General features: G+C 39.8%; 1 protein-coding gene across 1 annotated transcript in view; it reads right to left on the bottom strand.

The window, feature by feature from the left end:
• itpr3 (inositol 1,4,5-trisphosphate receptor, type 3) overlaps positions 1-20,459 on the bottom strand; it is an 82,267-nt gene that overhangs the window by 7,763 nt on the left and 54,045 nt on the right. Inside the window, exons 29-52 of the mRNA XM_042409625.1 lie at positions 17,710-17,829; positions 16,979-17,101; positions 15,627-15,827; positions 15,415-15,530; positions 14,320-14,455; positions 13,893-14,018; positions 13,611-13,736; positions 13,009-13,129; positions 11,993-12,174; positions 11,122-11,270; positions 9,783-9,891; positions 9,233-9,326; positions 7,857-8,032; positions 7,190-7,349; positions 6,866-7,080; positions 6,006-6,206; positions 4,331-4,441; positions 4,115-4,210; positions 3,504-3,605; positions 3,285-3,368; positions 2,938-3,048; positions 1,934-2,126; positions 761-880; positions 292-464 (exon numbers count right to left, since the gene is read on the bottom strand). Coding sequence (XP_042265559.1) covers positions 292-464; positions 761-880; positions 1,934-2,126; positions 2,938-3,048; positions 3,285-3,368; positions 3,504-3,605; positions 4,115-4,210; positions 4,331-4,441; positions 6,006-6,206; positions 6,866-7,080; positions 7,190-7,349; positions 7,857-8,032; positions 9,233-9,326; positions 9,783-9,891; positions 11,122-11,270; positions 11,993-12,174; positions 13,009-13,129; positions 13,611-13,736; positions 13,893-14,018; positions 14,320-14,455; positions 15,415-15,530; positions 15,627-15,827; positions 16,979-17,101; positions 17,710-17,829 — 3,345 coding nt within the window. The remainder of the gene's footprint in view (positions 1-291; positions 465-760; positions 881-1,933; positions 2,127-2,937; positions 3,049-3,284; positions 3,369-3,503; positions 3,606-4,114; positions 4,211-4,330; positions 4,442-6,005; positions 6,207-6,865; positions 7,081-7,189; positions 7,350-7,856; positions 8,033-9,232; positions 9,327-9,782; positions 9,892-11,121; positions 11,271-11,992; positions 12,175-13,008; positions 13,130-13,610; positions 13,737-13,892; positions 14,019-14,319; positions 14,456-15,414; positions 15,531-15,626; positions 15,828-16,978; positions 17,102-17,709; positions 17,830-20,459) is intronic.

Genomic DNA, 20,459 nt, shown 5'->3' with positions numbered 1-20,459 from the left:
TTTTTTGGTTTCCCTTGACAGCCATGTTGGAGGAAACTTTTTAAACACTCCGCTTCTGAAACGCTCCCGGTGGGATACGACGCCGTGTGGAGGACGGAACAAAACCGCGTCACAGCCGGAACATGATGCAGCCGGTGCAATCAAGGCTTTATATTTACTATAACCAGCAACAACAGGAAGTTAAGACTCAAAACCAGGACTAGAATAAACAAAATAACGGCTGGGCCACATGAGGTTAATCAGTGTGCGTCCCATGCCCAGGTGGTAGATGGGTAATGTAGTTTTTCTTACATTGAGTGAGCCCAGCAGTATGAGAGTGTTGCCGATGCCCAGGTGGTAGATGGATCTGAGTATCAGAGCCAGAGTCAGCGGCTGGAGGCCGTAACGCTGAGAGAACAACGCCAACACCGAGAGACCCATCAGGATCCAGAACAACATCAACAACAGAGAGTCGTCTATCGCTCCTGCAGAGAGAGAGGAGGAGAGGAGGAGGAGGAGGAGAGGAGGAGAGGAGAGGAGGAAGAGGAGAGAAGGGGGGAGGAGATCATCATCAAGCTTTATTTCTTGTATAATTTTATTTTTGTATTAAATTACGACTTCAGCAAACGTTGAACTGACTGAAGTTGACTCTACTATGAGTGTGTCTCGACTCAACCAGCTCTGGCTGCTGTTTCCAGCATCTCTGTGTCTGTTGTGATACCAGGTGGACACACACGCTAACCTTCAGTATCAGTAGTACTAGTAGTATCTGCAGTAGTACCTTGTCCTGAGTCGTACGGGTAGAAGAAGGCGATGATGAGGTTGACGAAGACGGCCAGGTTAAAGGAGATGGTTCCCCACAGAGTCATCCTCCTGGAGAACCAGTACAACACCGGCATACCTGCAACACACACACACACACACACACACACACACACACACACACACACACACACACACACACACACACACACACACACACACAGCTGTTAGCAATCAGGCGACATTAAAGTGCCTCAACTCAACAACATGTTTTTCGTCGTGTTCCTTTAGCTTCTCTGTGGAGGAAAAGTTTCTCTGAGCTTTATGACATCACAACTAGTTTGGAGCCAATCAGGGTCCAGTATGCAACTTATACCAGTGTGATGTGGAAACTTGAAGCCTCCAGAGCACAAACACTGAGAGTGAACTTTACAGTGAAGGAGGAGACGTCTGGTGTCCAGCAGGAAATCTTTAGAAATATTTGCATATTCACAGATTCTGGGTTTTTTAACGAGGGAGAAGAAGTAGATGTAACATTTAAGACATTTTAACCAGGTAATTGAACTTCTTTTTAATTTATTGGTATTTTATGTATCTTAAAACATGTCTGGAGAGGATCTTGGAAGCGGAGCCAGTTAGACAGATGGATGTGCAGCCTTGTTAAGCTAAAGAAGCGAAAGGAGAAGTTAGTTCCTGTGTTTTTATTTTCAGCAGCAGCTACATTCTGTAGATGATTCAAAATGACCGCGTAGCAGTTGTTAAGCTAGTTTAAGAGGTGACATTATAAAATGAAAACAGACTTTTGAAAGAAAAATGTCTCCAATCCCAAAAAAAACTGTTATTATTAAAATAAACATAATGAAATAACATTTACATTATATGATTTATTATACTGTATATATAATAATAATGATTTATCAAATTATTTTACAAGTTATTGTTTCATTAATATATTTTGCACAATGTATTCATCTTATGATGTCATAATTATTCATCCATTATCCACACTTTAGGGCTCCATACTAAAATATATAGATTTTCATTATTGATTGATTACTTTCTCTTCACAATGACCAACAGCAGATCTACAACTGAATGAATCATCATCACTCTCAGTCTGCTGTGTGTGTGTGTGTGTGTGTGTGTGTGTGTGTGTGTGTGTGTGTGTGTGTGTGTGTGTGTGTTTTCTCACTCCTCAGCTTCTTCTGCCACTCCATCTCTCCATGCAGGAAGGAGGTTTGCTCAAAGAAATGCGTGACCTTTGACCCCTGCTCGTCCTGCTCGGTGGTGTTGAAAACACGGAACTTGGACTCCTCCGTCAGGAACTCGCAGATGGGGTGAACAGGAAACACGATCTGCTCCATGCTGCGGTCCTCACGCACGATCTGCAGACACACGGAGAGATTTAACAGCTCTGACTGATATATTATTATATATGACATCATTAGATTATTAATAGTGAAGCATCAGTGTTAGAGCAGCATGTTACTGTTGTAGCTGCTGGAGGTGGAGCTAGTTTACACTACTTTATATACAGTTAGCTAGTTTAGTCCAGTGGTTCCCAACCTAGGGGTCGGGCCCCTCCAAAGGGTCAGCAGATAAATCTGAGGGGTGGTGAGATGATTAATGGGAGAGGAAAGAAGAAAAAACAAAGTTCTGATACACAAATCTGTTTTCAGTTTTTGGACTTTTTCTCTAATCTTTGATTTTTGCTGAAATATTGGATCATTTGAACATTTATTGAAATGAAAGCATGTGAGAAGTTTAGAGGGAAAAATCACTATTTGGTGGAGCTGTTAACAACTCATAGACATGTGAAATGTGACCCCGACTACACACTGCTTTTTGTAAGACGTCAAAAGACAAAAAGGTTGGAAACCACTGGTTTCATCTTTAACAATGTGTTGTATTTTAAAAGCTTGTTATATTATCCATTGTGTCAAATCTTCATCTGAAAAGTAACTAAAGCTGTCAAATTGTACTTAAAATTATACTTCAGTGCAGTACTTCCACCACTGATGTAGGCGCCAGGTTTTAACAGGGAAGAAGAATGTGTGGAATAAAAACGATGATGCTTCTGATTCTGCTTCATCGATTTTCATCCTTTTTTTTAAAAAAAACTGTCCGACAATGTGATAAGAGACAATACTAATCAATTATTGCGAGGGAATCCAGTAGTATCAGCAGTAGTCGTACCTCTATCTGTGCCGTCAGCTGGTCGTAGTACTCCAGTGGGTCCTGCTCCACCACAGCAGCTGGAGCTGAGGACTTTAACATCTGGGACAGCGGACGGTTGTTCAGGTTCAACTGTGGACAGAAAAACAAAAACAGCATCATGATGTTACTGTTAAGACTACTGCAGCACCTCAGGAATACTTACAGTAAATCACAGGAGTACCAGCTGACACTAACGGTCAGTATGAACAGGAGGAATGATTACAGCAAGAAAAATCTACCTGGCTGCTTTGTACAGTGATCACCAGTGATCAATCATCATCTGAAATGAGCCTATTAATCGATTGATTGATTGAATCAAGGTTTACCATGGAGGAGATGCCCTCATCTCCCTCTTTACTTTTCTTCGGAGGTTTCAGGAGGTTCTGCAGGATCTTGTTGTGTCTGGCCAGCTGGAAACAAACATCATTATTAAAACAGACTTTATTTACAACACTACAAGAAACAGGAATGACAGAACTGGGAGTAACTGGGAGGAGAGAGTGGGACCTCCTTGCCAGCCAATGAGGAGCTTGTGTTTTTATCACCTGCTGAGCCAGGATGTAGATGTTATGTCCCACCTCACGGGGAGAAACCTCCACCCCCTCACACTCGCTCTCCTGATAGTAGGCCTTCTTTATCACCTCCATCTGCACACACACACACACACACACGCACACAGAATATTAACACTATATAAATATCTGCGTTTATCAATCCAACTATGAGCTTGTGCACGTGAAGAGGCGGAGTTCATAACAAACAGACAGAGGTCATGTGGTCCAGTCTAGCCTTTCCTGCCCTCTGTGATCAACCCTCTGCTAAAATGCAGACAAATTCATGGTTTAGTTGTTCTCATTTCAGTTTCCAGTGGACATTAGTCAGGTTTCCATCCAGATGTGGGCAAACTTTAACCAAATCAGTAAAAGTCGTAAAAGAGAATTCAAGTTAATGCATGTTTCCATCTACTGCTGTTGTGTGAATATTAGCAGATAGACAGCAGCATTGGTTCCCATGGCAACTGAACTAAGTGTTGATGTTGTGAGATCAAAAAGACAGGGTTAACCGCAGAGTTTGCTAGTTAACGGACTGGACCATGATAACGAGAAAGAAAAGACAAAGCGAGGAAGATGAAGGAACGAAGGAACGATGCTCTGACCAGCTCTCGAGGTCGCAGGTTGAACAGGATTCTCTCTGCGTTCTCGCTGTCGTGACGACTCTCCATCAGCGCCAACAGCAGCTTGGAGGCGTTGTCCTGGCAACCAGGAAGACAACATCAGCAGCGGTCAAACAGCCGGTCTGACCCCAGCATGAGGACAAACTGTATGTCAGACTGTGTCACAGGTGCGTACATGGACAGGTAAACCAAACGCACCTTCAGCTGCAGCACCATCTCCATCTGGTATCGACACAGCGGACTGATGTCGTTCAGGATCAGAGCCGTGATGATGTCAATGCCGTTGGACTCGTGGGTCACGATGCAGGTCTGGAACACACACCGGATTAATGGATTAATAAGGATCATAAAGGGGTTCCTCAGGGGTCCGTTCTAGGATCACTGCTGTTCTCCCTGTACATTAATCATTTTTATCATGATACATTTTGTATTTGAATTTCATATTGAGCATCTATTTAATAATATATGACAAAAAATACAAAGAAATCAATTCCTTTGTATCAAAATCCAATCATGATTTCTTCCAGTAAAACAAAATATGACGTGTGCTTACGTAGGCTCGAACCAACCAGTTTCAACCAATAAGATCATGACATCAACCCGTCAATCAATCTTCAACTTGTAGCGGCAAAGAGACGCCAACTTTTCAACCTGTCTGTCACGTTTCACTCAGAAACACGTCACAATATGGAAGTTAGATACTCTCGAAATGCTCTTCCTGTTGTGTATTTTGGGCTAGCATGACTCCCGTAGTGAGGAGCACAAAGAGGATTATGGGTAACCTAGCCTCTGGTAAGTTCTGTGGTTAGCCGCGCCGCAGAATAACACGATAAACGTTCAGTCGGAGTCCAGGTTATAATTGTTATACAGGTAACAGGAAACTGTTAAAGATGTAACAGTTTCATGTGGACTTTAATCACTGGAAATATCTGATCAACAAACAAAAAATAAGTTCTTCACAGAAAGTAGATCCGTTCCCAGTGAGCCTCGGACGGCTCACCCACAGAACAGGTGACGTCCTACAGACAAAAAACAGCTCTGCCTACTTTTACGATTATTATATTATCATTATTATATGCTGTCAGAAATGTGATTAATTTACTGCCTCTAGTGGAAAAAAAACATTTATAGGCACTGAAAAGTAGAATTCATGGCACAGCTGTATAATCTAATGAAGTGGCCAGTGAGTGTATATTATATTGTATATATTTATAATTTTTGCCTTTTCATTTCTGATACATGTTTTTTTTTTCTTTTCCACACTTTGACTTTTTAAACATTTAGAAAGTTTTTTTATTTGCATTTACATTTTTATCGAAATAGAAATCAACTTGTATTTTGTAAATTTAATGCAATTTCAAACGTAAGTTTTTTTTCTATTTAAGGTTTTTATCCTGTATTTCCTAAAAAAAAAATGTAAAGAGTCTCTGCACACCTGAACATGTGACAGGTGTGTTGGAGGGAAGCACAACATGAATAAAAATAAGAAACAGGTGTTGTCACTGTCTCGCTCACTGCTGGAATATTTATTGGTTTATGTCGGTTCGGTTTGGAGTTTTTCTCATTTCTATCTTGTATTTCTCTGCTTTGTTCTTGTTGGTTTTTAGATATATGGACGTGTTTTTGTTTTGCTTTCTCTGGACTCCAGTTTTATGTCCTTCGAGCTCTGATTTGAAACACTTGTCCTAGTGATCGTGAACGTTGATCTTTATAAGCTGGAATAAATTATTGTATTGGAGTTATGCGTGTGCAGCTTAATGTAAAGGTTGAATGAATAAACAAATCAACAATGTAGCAGAATTTATTGTGAGTCTTCCTGCTTTCTATGACTCTGTGTTCTTCCTCCCGGTTGTATTTCTGTGTGATGGATCACCTGGTTCTCCTGGCAGGGGCCCTGGCAGTACTCGGTGAGGGTCTCCAGCGTCTGTGTGATCAAGTGGACGTTTGATTCGTTGATGTAGAGACCCAGCAGGCCCAGACCTCCGGTGGTGCTTCCACACATGATGTCCAGGAACTGAAGAGTCTCACAAACCAGGTTGTAGTTGGTTTTATTGTTCTGGCAGCGCAGGAAGTTCTGGGAACAAAAGAGATAAATGACAGCTGCAGTTTCTCTAATGGACACTAGATGCTGCTAAAAACATCTGGCTGTATTGGTGTGGAGATTAAAACTCCCTACTTCTATTTAGAAATATATTTCTTCAACAAGATATTATCATAATGCATGTTTTGCTACCTTGAAGAAGACAAGATTTAGGCTTAAAGAGGTGATCAGGGATGGGAACATAAAATATGCAATTCTTAGAAATTTCAGGTGGCGCTGCTGCCTCCGTTAGAGTTATTGGAAAAGGAAAACACTCCCAACATTAGAGGTGGACACTGGTTACATGACTTCTACAGAAGGAGGAGCACTGGATTTATACACTTAACAACCGTTAATTAGTCAATCAGCCAGTTAGATTGTTAGTAGGTCTAAAGATCCTGATTGAGACTCACACAGAATTAAAATCCTAATTAGTTAGCTGGTTAGTTAATTACCCTAAAGATTCTGGTCTTCTCTCACACAACATTAAAAAGTTAGTCAGTTAACTAGTTGGTTAGTTACAGCTAAGCTAAGATCCTGGTTTCTTCATACAAAACATTAAACTATGAGAAGACAGACTGAAAATGAGCAAAACAAATGATAAGCTGCAAAAACAAAACATCTTACACTGACTGGTTAGTAAGTTAACCAACCTGTAGGTCGTGGTTGTGGTTCTCACAGAGCAGCTGTAGGAACCTCAGGATCGGCTTCATGATGGCAACAGCTGGTCCCATCTCCGTCTCCACCTCCCTCTGCTCCACTACAGGGTGAGCTGGCATGGAGGAGGCGCCTGTTACCGGGGCGATGGACTGACCCGGGACCAGTAGCGGGTGACCTCCTGCACCGGGAAGTACCAATGCTGCAGAAGCTTTACGGAGTAAGAAGAAAAGAGTTATCTGAGCAGTCCACAGCTCAAACCTCTCGTACTGTCTATGTATAAACAATCTGATCTGACAGGTAGGATTTTAAGATGTCACCGTTCTCCAGCTCCTTCTCGTTGGCCTTGTGCGTCATCTCTCCCACGTTAACGGACACCGTAGCTTTTATGTCCGTCTGGGCTTCCTTCATCCTGTCATGCAGAACCTTGAAGAACTTCTCCGACTTGTTGTCCCCCATCATCAGCTTATAGAAGGAGTTCTGCAGGAGACAGACGGGACGTTTAAACATCGCGGTCCCCCCAAAAACATCCAAACAGCAAACAGACATACATCTTTGAGATGTGAGCACCACATATGAGAGAACTCTATCTATATAAAACATGTCTTCTTAATGACCAGGTTTCATCCAAATACTCACAGAGTTTTCATAATTTCAGCATCTTCCATAAGGAAGTAATCATATTTAGTTTTACGTAATTATTTCTCTCTGTAATCATGATACAAAGGGCAAAACCAAATGAAATGTATTATTTATCTCACATAACTAACCTGTTTTCAAATATAATGGTAAGATAACATCTTTTCCTTTTAGGCAGATTAAATTTCTCATATTTTTCAGTACTAAACTCATTTTTGATTAAACCATATGTTCTGATTTTTGGCTTATTTGATCTTTAATCAAAGCATTATTCACTTTGTCGTCCAAAACGTACACTTCCTCACATCAGCTTTGAAATATTTGGATCCTGCGTGTTTGTTGACGGACCTGTATCTCAGTGTTGCCTCCCTCCAGCAGACAGATGGCCAGCTGGATGCACTCCAGGAAGATTTTGTCGTTCTTGCTGCTCATCACCAGATCAGTGAACAGCTTCGTTCCTCCTTCTCTGTCCAGACGGCACTGAACCGCCGCCACCGCCGCCCAATCACGCTCCTGCTCCCCGCCTGACACACACACACACACACACACACACACACACACACATTGACATTTTTTAAAATGAATCCTGAGTCTATTTTTAAACATATCTGTGACATTTTATCACCAAAAGTTGTTTCGATTTCTCTAAATCCGTCTTTCCTTACAGCCCAGATTCCTCTCTGTCCTCCAGCAGGCTGCTTCTGAAGGTATTTATATAAAATCTGCATTATTAATGAGCAGCTACTCTGATTGGCCAATCAGAATACAACCTAATGACAGCAGCAGCATGTTTACCTGCTGTAATGTCTGCAGCTGCAGATGTAAGACAGTATATGAAGTCTGATCCTGAATGAAGCTGCTGCTGCTCAGCTGAGACTCTACAGGATGTTTCAGGACGGGGAGCTCGTGTCTGAAGTTTCCTCACAGAGTCAAAATCTGTTTTTCAAATGTAGCCGGAGGTCGTTAGCTTAGCTTTAACACGGATATATTATATTCCTTTTAGCTGAGGAACAAAAAGTTTTAAATTCACCCACAGATTGAAGATGAAACAGTAGAAAATCCTGCAGCTGAGTCTCGTTCAGCAGACAGTCGGCTGTAAAACGTGCTGAACACACACACACACACACGACCACTGCTGCTGCTGCTGAACAACCAGCAACACTTCCAGCGTGCTGCTTTACTCGTCATCCGGCTGTGATGCGACTACAGAAGTTAAACACTCAGCGTGTCGCCGGGCGGCGGCGGCGGCGGACTCGTGATGAAGCTTCCTGCTGATCTGATCTGACTTTCTGGTGCGACGCAGTAACGGGTACCGTCTGAACACCGCTTGCTCTTGAGTCACGAATTTCAAAATTTCAAATGACTTAAAATGACTGTGGAGACAGAGCTGAGTTATTTTACAGCACAGGAGGCTCCAGCATCACCCTGATCCATCCCAAACATCACTTTTCTTGTTTTCCACAATATCAGCCATTTAAAATGACAGAAGTCCCAGACACCAGAGTCAAATCTGTAAGATATGTTACTACAAGGTTACTGACATATTATGAAAAGAAAAACTGCCGGTCTCAGATGAAGGCCTTGTTCCAGGTAGATAAAGGTCTCTGAGCCGTGTCAGGACAAGGTACCAATGTACTGATCTGTTGTCTCTGACATGTTGCTGCTCTGTGGTCTGAGTAGGCTGTAGAACTGAATTTGCCCTTCTGGGATACATGAATTCGTACCTGCAGCTCCGAGCTCAGCCAGGTCGTTCTTCGGGTTGTTCTTCTTGTTTGGAAAGAGATAGTTCTGCAGCAGAACCTTCCGCAGTGATATTCCCTGAAACAACGCGACAGAACAGCAACGCAGAACCTTTTTGTTACCTTGATCATAAACAAAAATGAATTATTATGTGATGTGAGTGTGCAGCAACGTTGGGAATTTACAAATTCTACACAAAGACAACTTTAAAAGACCTTTTATGACCAAATTCAAGGAAATTCAAGGCTGATTTTTGGACAAAAAAATCTAAAAAAAGTCTAAAAGTCTCTATAAATACATAGTTTGGTTTTTATATATAATAAGATTTTAATTTCCCTACAGTTAAGAGCAGCAGGTCACTGTATCAGAGGTTTACAGGCTTTCGCTGCTGAAGAAACGCTTCATCAGAAGTCACTGGTTAAGACATTCAACACCATTCTGGTTGAATCTTAACTGACAAACTGTCCAATAAAAAAGCCATAAACATAATCTAAACAAAAAAAATTTGTCACAGTTTGTTATCTCTTAACTGACCTTTTCATCAAAGTCCAGAGTCCTGATCAACATCTCCTGCAGCGTTCTCAGCACCTTGATACACAACTTCTCCTCTGCAGACATCAGAGCCTTGGTGTGCTGGATCAGCCTGCACACACACACACACACACACACACACACACACACACACACACAGTGAAAGAGGTTTTCCTCTCTGTAATTTATACATGAATTCCTATGTTGTTGTTATTGTTTTTTTCCTCGATTCTTAACTTTTTCCTGTATTTTATTAATGTATTAATCTTTATTTTCATGTGAAGAACTTTGAGTTTCCCCACTGTATGAATTCTCTTTTCTTTTTGGGGCTGTAAGTAGGTAGTAATAGTAGTAGTAGTAGTAAAACTGAGCACTACCTTCATGAATGAAGGATTTACAGCAGCGCTGTTGGAATAGACGGTAATATCTTTAGCTGGGTGGATACAGACAGCAGCCGACAAGCTAGCAGTATCACAGTTACTTGTTCAAGCTAATTATTCTTCATACAGCTCAGCTGACAACAAAACAAGATTGGAAAAAATTCTCACAAGCAACTAGCAGATGTTCTGCATCGACAATCATAAATCACTGAATAACCCGACAGCTCCAGTGGTCAATTAAACCAGATACTATTATGCAGATTTAGGCAATATGGGTGAGACAGTCCCAGATGGTTCCCATAGAAAAGCTAAGGGAGGCGACTGGTTTTCCTCGCTGTAATCATTCCTCCTGTTCATACTGGATATTATAAGATCCTTCAAATGTGCTTTCACTGGAAGTGATGGAGGATAAAATCCACAGTGTGTCCACACAGTCATTTAAAAGTCTGTGTGAAGCTTCTATTCAGCTTCAGCAGTCTGAGTTAGTCATATCAAGTGGATATCTGACACATTTAAAGTCTTTTTAGCATCAATTTCCCTCTTTGTGTTTCCTCGGACAGTGTTTCCCTGTTGAGCTGCAGGTGGAAGTATAGTAACAAAAAGAGGGACTTTGGCACTAAAAAGACTGTAACGTTGAAAGATATCTACTTGATTTGACTCATTTGGACGCTGAAGCTTCATATTAGCTTCAGATAAACTTTAAATACATTTTTGCACAGAAGGAGGACTGTGGATTTTGTCCTCCATCACTTCCATTGTAAGGTCATTATGAAGGGATCTTCTAATGGTCAGTATGAACAGGAGGAATGATTAGTCTAAACTAGTATTAGCTTTATGGCAGCCTAGTGGTATAAAGTATAAGATATATGAACCATCGACACGATAGTTACAGATCCTTTGTGTAGCATTTTATGCATGAATCTTGTTATAGACATAAAGTTTATTATTATTATTTTTATTACTTGGAGATGAAGCCTCCGGACTCGCAGCGCTGTCGGGCGTCGGTTCCCTCCAGAAACAGCAGCTCCGGCTGGTGAAGAACATCCACCAGGACCGACAGCTCGGCGTTCACCAGAGGCTTCAGACGCTCCTCCAGAGTGTTGATGATGTCCTGGACACACACACACACACACACACACACACACACACACACACACACACACACACATTACCTCTACATGGTGTAACTAGAGATCTGCCAGTCTGACAGGATTTGATGTTACTGACGTATTTGTGCTGATTTTTATGTGTATAATACTTCAGATCAGACTTTGTATTAAATATTAAATGCAGAGCTGCAACGATAAGTCGATTAATCAATTAGTTGCCGACTATTACATTAATTGGCAACTATTTGAACTATCTTTTAAGAATAAATTCTCTGATTCCAGCTTCTCAAATGTGAATATTTTCCGGTTTCTTGAGTCTCTATGACAGTAAACTGAATATCTTTGGGTTGTGAACGAAACAATATATTTAAGCACATCCTCTTGGACTCTGGGAGACACTGATCCACATTTATCACCATTTTATGGACCAAACAACTAATCGATTAATCGAGAAAATAATCAACAGATTAATCAGTAATGAAAATAATGAGTAGTTGCATCTCTAATTAAATGGTAATACTTCTATTTAGCATTTATAATCATTATATTAACAGTTAATAAATGGTTTATAAAAGAAGATATAAATATTTATTAGTGAATTAGTCAACGACTGTAACTCATGTCATAAACAGATAATGAATGACATCAGTGGGACTTACCTGTTAAATAAAGGTTAGATTGAAAAACTAAACGTTACATTTCTTTTTGGCGGGAGCTGGTGTACCTGTAGCTTCTCTATGATGTTCTTGTAGTCCCAGGGGTTGCTGGGAGCCAGGGGGCGGGAGGAGCGGGACGAGGATTTGTAGTTGGGGTTGGAGCGGGACAGCGAGTTGAGAGCAGAACTGGACAACACGGAGCTGATCTGAGCCTCCAGGTCCAGAGGAAGAGAGATGGAACGACTCTTAGCTAAACACAGAGAGAGAGAGAGAGAGACATTTATCTAGTGGTCAGACTCGATCCAGAGGGCGGGATCTTGCTTTATCAATTCAGGCAGTAGACGGCTAAAGTAACACAATGTCAGGAAAATATATCAGGTCAGTTCAGGACTTCATAGTTTCATAAGAGGAAATGATTTTTGCAGCAAGGCAGCATAAACAAAAAAAAACCATGAAACATTAATGTAATAAAACACAACGAGACGACTGAAGACATTAAAACTAATCAACTATTTTCTGATGCTAGGATCATGAGGTGGCAGCCATCTTATCTTTGGACTATCTTTAATCTTTGGAGGATGTCAGACTCTAAAGATTTATCATTATTATCATTATACTCCTAGAACACTGTCAGACTCACGATGGACAGTTGTTTAAAAAAGTATCAAAATGATTGATGCAGCAGAACCAGAAACATCTGGTCTTACATCGCCTACATTACCCACAATACAACTTGACTCAATTCACTCAACTGTACAGAATCATGTGATATGCTAGTAGCAGCTGATGACGAGTCTTTACTCTCATTTACAAACTGATAAAACTAAACAAACTATGATTTAATTATAGGAATAAGCTTACATGATTGTTATTGTTGCACAGTGTAAAGGTGCCTTAAGTCTAACTGAGATTCATATTTTCTGCTGAGGTGTTTACAGCTTCCCAGTGGATAAAGTTTGCATATGTTACTGTATTAATGGTCAGACTTCATTGTGACAGAGAGATGAGTGTATTTCTGTGAGCTCCTGTGCAAGAAGCAATAATCTGAGTGGGTTGAACCAGTGTGTGTGTGTGTGTGTGTTACCTGTCATAGCCAGGGTCTTGATGCAGGTCTCCACCTGTCCTCTGTGTTGCTGCTGCAGCCAGGGACAGTCCAGCAGTCTGACCGATGACTGAAGCAGATGAGTGACGATGGTGTGATGAGTCTGACGGAGACACAGAGAGACATTTTAGTGTCAACACTTTTTTGCTGTAAAAGAAGCTCCGACTGATTCAGACATGATCAACACGTGTGATCTGAATCAGTTTAACTGGGAGATTCTTAAAGTGACGTGAGGTGATCAGCTGATCGTTTCTACGGAGAAGAACACACAGTCCACTGGTGGTCGTACAGCAGTGATGCGTCTTTACTCACAAACAATCTTTGTGTGAATACAGCAGCTGCAGAGAAACATTAAAATGAGAACACACTGACTTTTCATTTCATTAACGTTAATTATCTACAGTTGATGTAATTAGTCTGCTGATGAGACGCTTGGATAAACATGAGCAGCTGATACCTTCATGTTTTCTATTGATCTATTGATGATAAAAAGAGTGAGGAGATTTTTTTTTTTAAGCTAAAATGTCTCTGTGAAAATGACATCATCACTGTAAGTGTGTTAGCTGAACTGAGTGGATCCTCACCTGCAGAGAGGTGCTGTTTTCAGAGAACGGGGAGCTGAAGAAGGCGTTGATGGTGTCAAAGACGACGTTGATGATGTATTTCTCCAAGATGGGATCAGAAAGACGCTTCTCTCGTTTGTTACAAACCTGCAGAGGAGAAAACATTTCAAACTCTGTGTGTGTGTGTGTTTATGTGTGTGCAATTAATGACAGGGACTGATTAATGAGTTCTAATAGATAAAAAGTTTCTATGTATAATAACTGATGTGCCGATAATCATAAGCAGCAGCTCAGTCCTGTTACCCGAGCCATGTCCACTGTGAAGTCTTCAAACAGTTTCCAGATGTGGTTGGACGTGTAGATTTCCTTCATTTCCACCTCGGTGTCCACGTAGCAGTGATTCACAAAGTTCACATAGGCGATTTTCACCTGGAGAGAGACAGACAGGTAGACAGACAGGTAGACAGACAGGTAGACAGACAGGCAGACAGACAGACAGGTAGACAGACAGGTAAGACATACAGCAAAGCTTCACCACTCGGCCACCAGGACGCCTCCGTTCACCCCCAATTTATTACTTTATTTTTTGATAAACGTCAATTAATTTTTTTTCACCTTTTTTGGAGGTTTTTGAAAAATCTCACCTGCACAATCCATTAACGGTTTTTGGTATTTGTGCAGATAAATAAACTTATAGGTATAATTGGTGACTTTACGTAGAGAAGCTCACCTCAGTGATGCAGTCCTCGTGCGTCACCACTCTGACCACGTCCTCCAGCGGCAGCAGCGACGTACATTTGATCTCCGTGTAAACGTTTTTCCCTTCTGCGCAGGCGGCTAACAGCTCCACCAGAGAGATGTGATACCTGCAGGAGGAAGAAACGTCCTTCAACAAAACACTCCAACTTTGGAGAAAATATCTGATTTTGTGGACGTTTATTGATCTACTGTACGTCTGCAATTTGTACTAATTTGATCTTTTGATTGACAATTCTGACTTAAAACGGATTTTTTGGATGATTTTTGTCTTTAGAGGACCGCGTCAGCAACCTACCTGAATATATATTATAAAGCACATTTCATTACAGGTAATGTGTTTTACATGAAAGTACAGATAGTATGTCGGGGTCCAAACACCCGACTCAACTCCTACCCAATCAGGAACGAGGAAGACGAGGCCATCACTGAAAAGTGCTCAAACAGTTGGTTTAATATGCATTTGTTTGTATGTTTGGACAGGCTGAGGCTCCTACAGAGCACACGTTCAAGATCTGTTCCAGCTCTGGACAACAGGAGTCTTTGATAAAACTTATCTTGATAAATTATTTTGTACCTCATTCTCCAGTGTTGAAGCATCTCCTAGTTTAGCTTCTGTGCTCTCAATAAACTTAAACCCTAACAGGTAAAAATAAAAATGTATATATTAAAAATACAGGAAACTTGCTATATCTCTTGCTTCAATGTTGTTTCTTCACCTAAATGTTATGATCTTTATTTCCTGGTCTCCTACCTTTTCATCACAGTGAAAAACAGATTCAGATAAAGAACTCTGCTTCACCTGAGCGTCTCCTTTAACATGTGACTGACAGTCATCAGTCTAATAAGTGATACCTCCTCATTTGACTACAAAAACCTGAATAAGGTGGCAGACGGCTGGAGGGAGATTTATATCGTTTGTCATTTCCAGTAAAGAAAAATCTAAATATCACAATATAAAATGTCAAGTTTCCTCTAACTTAAAAGGTTGCATGAGTGTCTTTGTGCTAACGCTAACTGCTGGTGTGACTGCGTCTTTTCAATGAGGATACAGGGTTGCCATGGTTACCTGAGCGGGCTGCTCTCGCTGACTCCCTCCCTGCTCTCCGCCATCAAGTCCAGCATGACGTTGAAGGAGGTCTTGTCGTTGTAAAAGACGACGACGTCCTCGCCTGAGTTAGTTAACTGCAGAGAGAGATCGTTACTACGTCACCTGGAAACAAACATTTAGGTGATTCTTGAAGAATCAGCACAGTGAAGCCTCTTCCTCCTCATCCTCACCTCGGTCATGATCATGTCCTGACACTTCTTCACGTATTTGCCCTCAGCCTTGATGATGGTATGGAGGAAGTTGAGGTACTGGACGTGGCGGCCGTGCGTGGCCAGGCAGTGGATGAAGTGCTGCAGGACGCTCTCTGAGATCTCGCTGCACAACTGGTAGTTGTTACTGAAGATGTGCTGCACCGTCTCTGCCTCCAGCAGCTACAGACGGAGGAGGAAGGTTCTCAATAATCTGCATTCATGTGCAGTGAAATGTCAAAAATAAGTTCCTATCACAAGCTCTGGGCTCATATTTATCAAACTGATGTAAAATTTTGGACTTAAGTGAAAGATAAAAGTAAAAATTCTTCACTTTGACTCATAAACTTGAGAATAAAAACTATTTATCTAACTTGTTTTGAGTGTAAAATGTTGTTAAATGTCAGAGCTGCAGTGTTCTGTCTGATTGGACTAAATATCATTGATCACCATCAATAACACTTCAGCTGTGGTTGTATAAGTAAGAAGAGTCGTTTTAGTTGATTATTAGTATTTGAACATTTGATAGGATGTTACACCACTTTTCCTTTTTGAATTTATATTTATTGAACAAACAAGAATAAATCTGCATTTATTTGATTTGCAATCACTTTCTAATCACCTTCATTGATATCTAGATTTACAACTTTATAGGGGACGTATGCTGCACATTTCCAGCTCTATATTTATATTCTGGGGCTCTACTGGAATATCTTCACATGATTTCCAGTTAAAAACTCCTTCTTTATCTTCTACTGGTCCTTTATGCAGCCCCTCAGTTCAGCCTCTGTCTGAAACAGGCTGTTTTAGCTCCTTTAGTCTCTTTAAGGCCATTATTTATTTTATTTAATCATGTATGTTACTGTTTTGAAATGTTTTATTCCCTCTTTGTTGTGTTTGGAAGTTGTAAACAGTAAATGTTTGTTTTTTGTTTTTTTGCCCCACTTGAGGTGGCACCAAAGTAGAGCTATAATTTATAATTTACATTTTTTCGATTACTCTATTAAGTGTGTAGTCTATAAAATGATGTGGTGATGTCTTCAAATGCAAAAAGATATTGAGTTTATTATGATATAAAACAGAGCAGAAAACAGAGAATGTTTGACTTTTTTCTTAATAAATAATTTATCTATTTATTTATCAATTGATAATCATAAATGTTGATGTTCAATCTATTACTCGACAAAGTCTGTCAGCGCTGGACCAACAGTGATATTAACTGTTGTTACTTTGTCTGCTGATGTTACTGATAAGTCTGAGCTTGATAATTGACTAAAATGATAACTTGAACCATAACGATCTTTGATAAAGTTATCGTCTAAAAAGCGGCGTACCCCGGGGTTCAGGAAGAGATTGAGGTTCTTGTGCAGCAGAGCCTGGTTCTCCTGGTTCCCCATACAGAACTTCTGCAGGAACAGGTGAGTGTACCTGATGATCTCCTGCATCTTCACATCGTTCTGCAGAGAGAAAAGATACGTTTTATTTTATTTTTCTTTACTGTTCTACACTTTGCAGAGCAAATTTTTGACATTGGAAACAGCTTGTGAGTTTGCTGAACTGCAGTCACGTGACAACTTTCTCCACCATCAAGCTGTTGCTGCTCAACTCTACTTAGTAAAACATTTAAAAGAATTGGATCAAATTCAAGATTTAAGACAGACAGCATTAATTACGTTTTCTAAACAGCCAGAAGGAAGAGATGCTGATCAAAGTAATTGTGTCAAATACGTAGATTGCTCTTTTATGAAACAGATACAGTCATTTATTCAGGGCCAGAAGAGTTTCTTGTGCACGCTGCTTTCCTCCAGTCAACTTCAAGTTAATTTAATTACTGTGCATAGTCTTTATTCAGTCTGTATGAAAGGATTTCACAGAGACATACAGAACAAAACGTAAGCGTATCTAACTTATCAGTAACAAATTGATTTTAAATACTGTATATTCTGAAGACATAACAGTCTAAAGAGGTAAAGTACCAGCTGACCTTCATCAGTCAAGTTCCAGATCAGCCAAAGCTCAATTAATCTGTTAAAATACTTTTCTTTAGGCGGTAACCAGGTCTTACCTGGTCGTAGGACACTTGCAGCAGGTCCAGCATGACTTTATGAGCTCCCATATTCTTCAACAACCTCTGCTGCTTCTTCCAAACTCCACTGCTGCACATCTTATTCAGCCTCTCCAGGATCTGCAGCACAGACAGGACGGACAGACGGAGGTATTGCACAGTTAGAAGACACAGAGTGACGGAAAATCTTCCCACTCGTCTTTGATTGACGTTTGTCAAACTAACAGCAGAGTTTAAAGTTAGGAAATATCTGCTGGTTGTGAGTGGCAGAAGTACAGTTTACTCTCCACTTTATTTCTCAATTCACAAAGAACATTTATATTAAAACATACTGAAATTTAAATCTTTGGAAGTGATTATGGTACATTATGCTGAGCATCATATATAATTTATGTCAATGCAAAAATATTTAAAGGGTAAAGGGGAACTCCACTGATTTTCCACCTCAGCATGTGTGTCCAGGTGTTCTCTGTGTAAAAAGTAGCATAAATCCTTTTGTGTCTCCAGAGGGAGCTGATGATGTCACTGATGATGTCACTTGAGTCAGCATTGGTTGGGGCTGAAGACTACAAGTTTGAAAAGTAAAAAAATCTGGGGGTGTGGAGTTAGAAAGAAGTGAAGTCAGCAGACCTCTGTAGCTCCTCCTCTCTCCGGGAGGCTAGCAGCTCCAGGCTACATTAGCTGCTACTAGCATAACACACCACAATCCCCAGTTGCATTGTGGGTAATGTAGGCACCAGGTTTTGACAAGAGGAACGTGTGGAATAAAAAAGACGAAATCTCTGGTTCTGCTGCATCGATTTTTAATCCTCTTTTAAAAAAACTGCCCATTGAGAGTTCAGCAATTTTATACTAAATCAGTGAAGTATTAAGGGTCCATACATACATTACTACATTATTTATTGTATGGAAGTATGGAATTATATAAGTAAGTAGATACAGGTTAGATAAATACCAGCATGTTCAATAAAACTTTAATTCAAAATTACTGAAGGTTACTTGGGGTTCCCCAAGGCTCGATGTTAGGCCCACTATTGTTTATTTTGTACATACACTATATTTGTTATCTTAGACACCAAATAATAAGCTTTATATTATTTTCAGATTATACAAACTTGTTTTGTTGTGGTAAGAGTTTTTGAATACTCTGAAGATGGAACACAAACTTCTAACATTTTATACGTTTTACTCATAGTTCCATACATTGATAACTGTGTGGAAGAATGGAGAAATGAGTTGGTACCTCAAATATAGATACCAGTACATTCAAATAAATAACTTTCATGCAATGTTATGGAAATGTTATTTCAGGGGTTCCCCATGGCTCAATGTTAGGCCAACTACTGTTTATTTTGTTTGTAAAAGATAAATATTAAAAAGTACATTTTGTTTTATTTGCAGATTATGCAACGATGATTGCTATGGTAACAACTTTTGGATACTGTTGAGAAAGAGTTGGTTTGATTTTAACAAACTAACAATGCAAATTAACATAAACCACATTAAATTCACAAAATATGCTTGTTATAAATGAAATCAAATGTTTGGCAGTAATAATAGATAATACACACATACAAATTATGTGAAAGCAAAAATGTTTAAGTCTGTTGCAATACTGTATAAAATCAAGGATTTCTTAAATCTTTCTTAATTTCTTTATACACTTAATACTGTTCACTTATAGTTCCATACATTACTAACAGTGTGGAAGAGGAAGTACATAAAAAACAAATACAATTTAGATACAACAAAAAGAGAACATTTTATCAATAACCAGTTAACCCACTGACTCAAACTTTGTATAAAGTCAAAAATAAATCACTGATTGAAAGCATCCAAAAATTGTTTAAAATGAGAAAAAGCCAATATGACTTCAGCGTGATATGTATGTTTAAGAAAATCTTCACGGTATAGTTCAACATTTTGATAAATATGCCTTTTATTCTGTCTTTCTGCGAGTAAGCAGTTCAGATGGATATCAGTCTCATGTCTGTGTGTTCAGTAGAGTGCGGTGTGGTTAGCTTAGCTTAGCATAAAGACTGGAAGCAGGATGGAAACAGCTAACTTGTGTTACTATCCAACAAAGAGGGGATTTAATACTAAAAAGACTGGAACTTTGAAAGATATCCACTTTCATTTTCTAACTTCAGGCAAGATGACCGATGAGGATGCAAGTTGAAACACCTTTGGCCAAGTCACAAGTAGAGTCGATTATTTTTCCAGTGAATCGATTAGTTGTTTGGTCCATAAAATGTCAGAAAATGGTGAAAAATGTCGATCAGTGTTTCCCAAAGCCTGAGATGATGTCCTCAAATATCTTGTTTTGTCAACAACACAAAGATGTTCAGTTTACTGTCATAGAGGACTAAAGAAACCAGAAAATATTCACATTTAAGTTGCTGGAACCAGATAAATTGGACATTTCTTCTTAAAAAATGACTCGAAATTATGAATTGATTATTAAAATAGTTAATAGTTAATTTAATAGTTGGCAACCAATTGATGAATTGACTAATAGTTGCAGCTCTAGTCACAGGACTGGGAGGATGAAAAGATGATTACTTTGGAGCATCAAACAACGGCGTGCTTCAAGAGCTGAGGCTTTTAGCAGTAAGACGGACGAGATAAAAACTGACTGAGACAATTTAATTCTAAAGTGAACAGTTTGTGACACCTGCTTTAAAAGCTTGTGATTAAAAGACACAGATTGTTTGAAAGCTGAACTCATTCACAAGACATTTAGAGGCAAC

This window comes from Thunnus maccoyii, chromosome 4 (assembly GCF_910596095.1).
Source record: "Thunnus maccoyii chromosome 4, fThuMac1.1, whole genome shotgun sequence".
Classification (NCBI taxonomy): domain Eukaryota; kingdom Metazoa; phylum Chordata; class Actinopteri; order Scombriformes; family Scombridae; genus Thunnus; species Thunnus maccoyii.
Note: the sequence above shows the minus strand (reverse complement) of the source record. Positions and strands in the feature narration are given on the sequence as shown.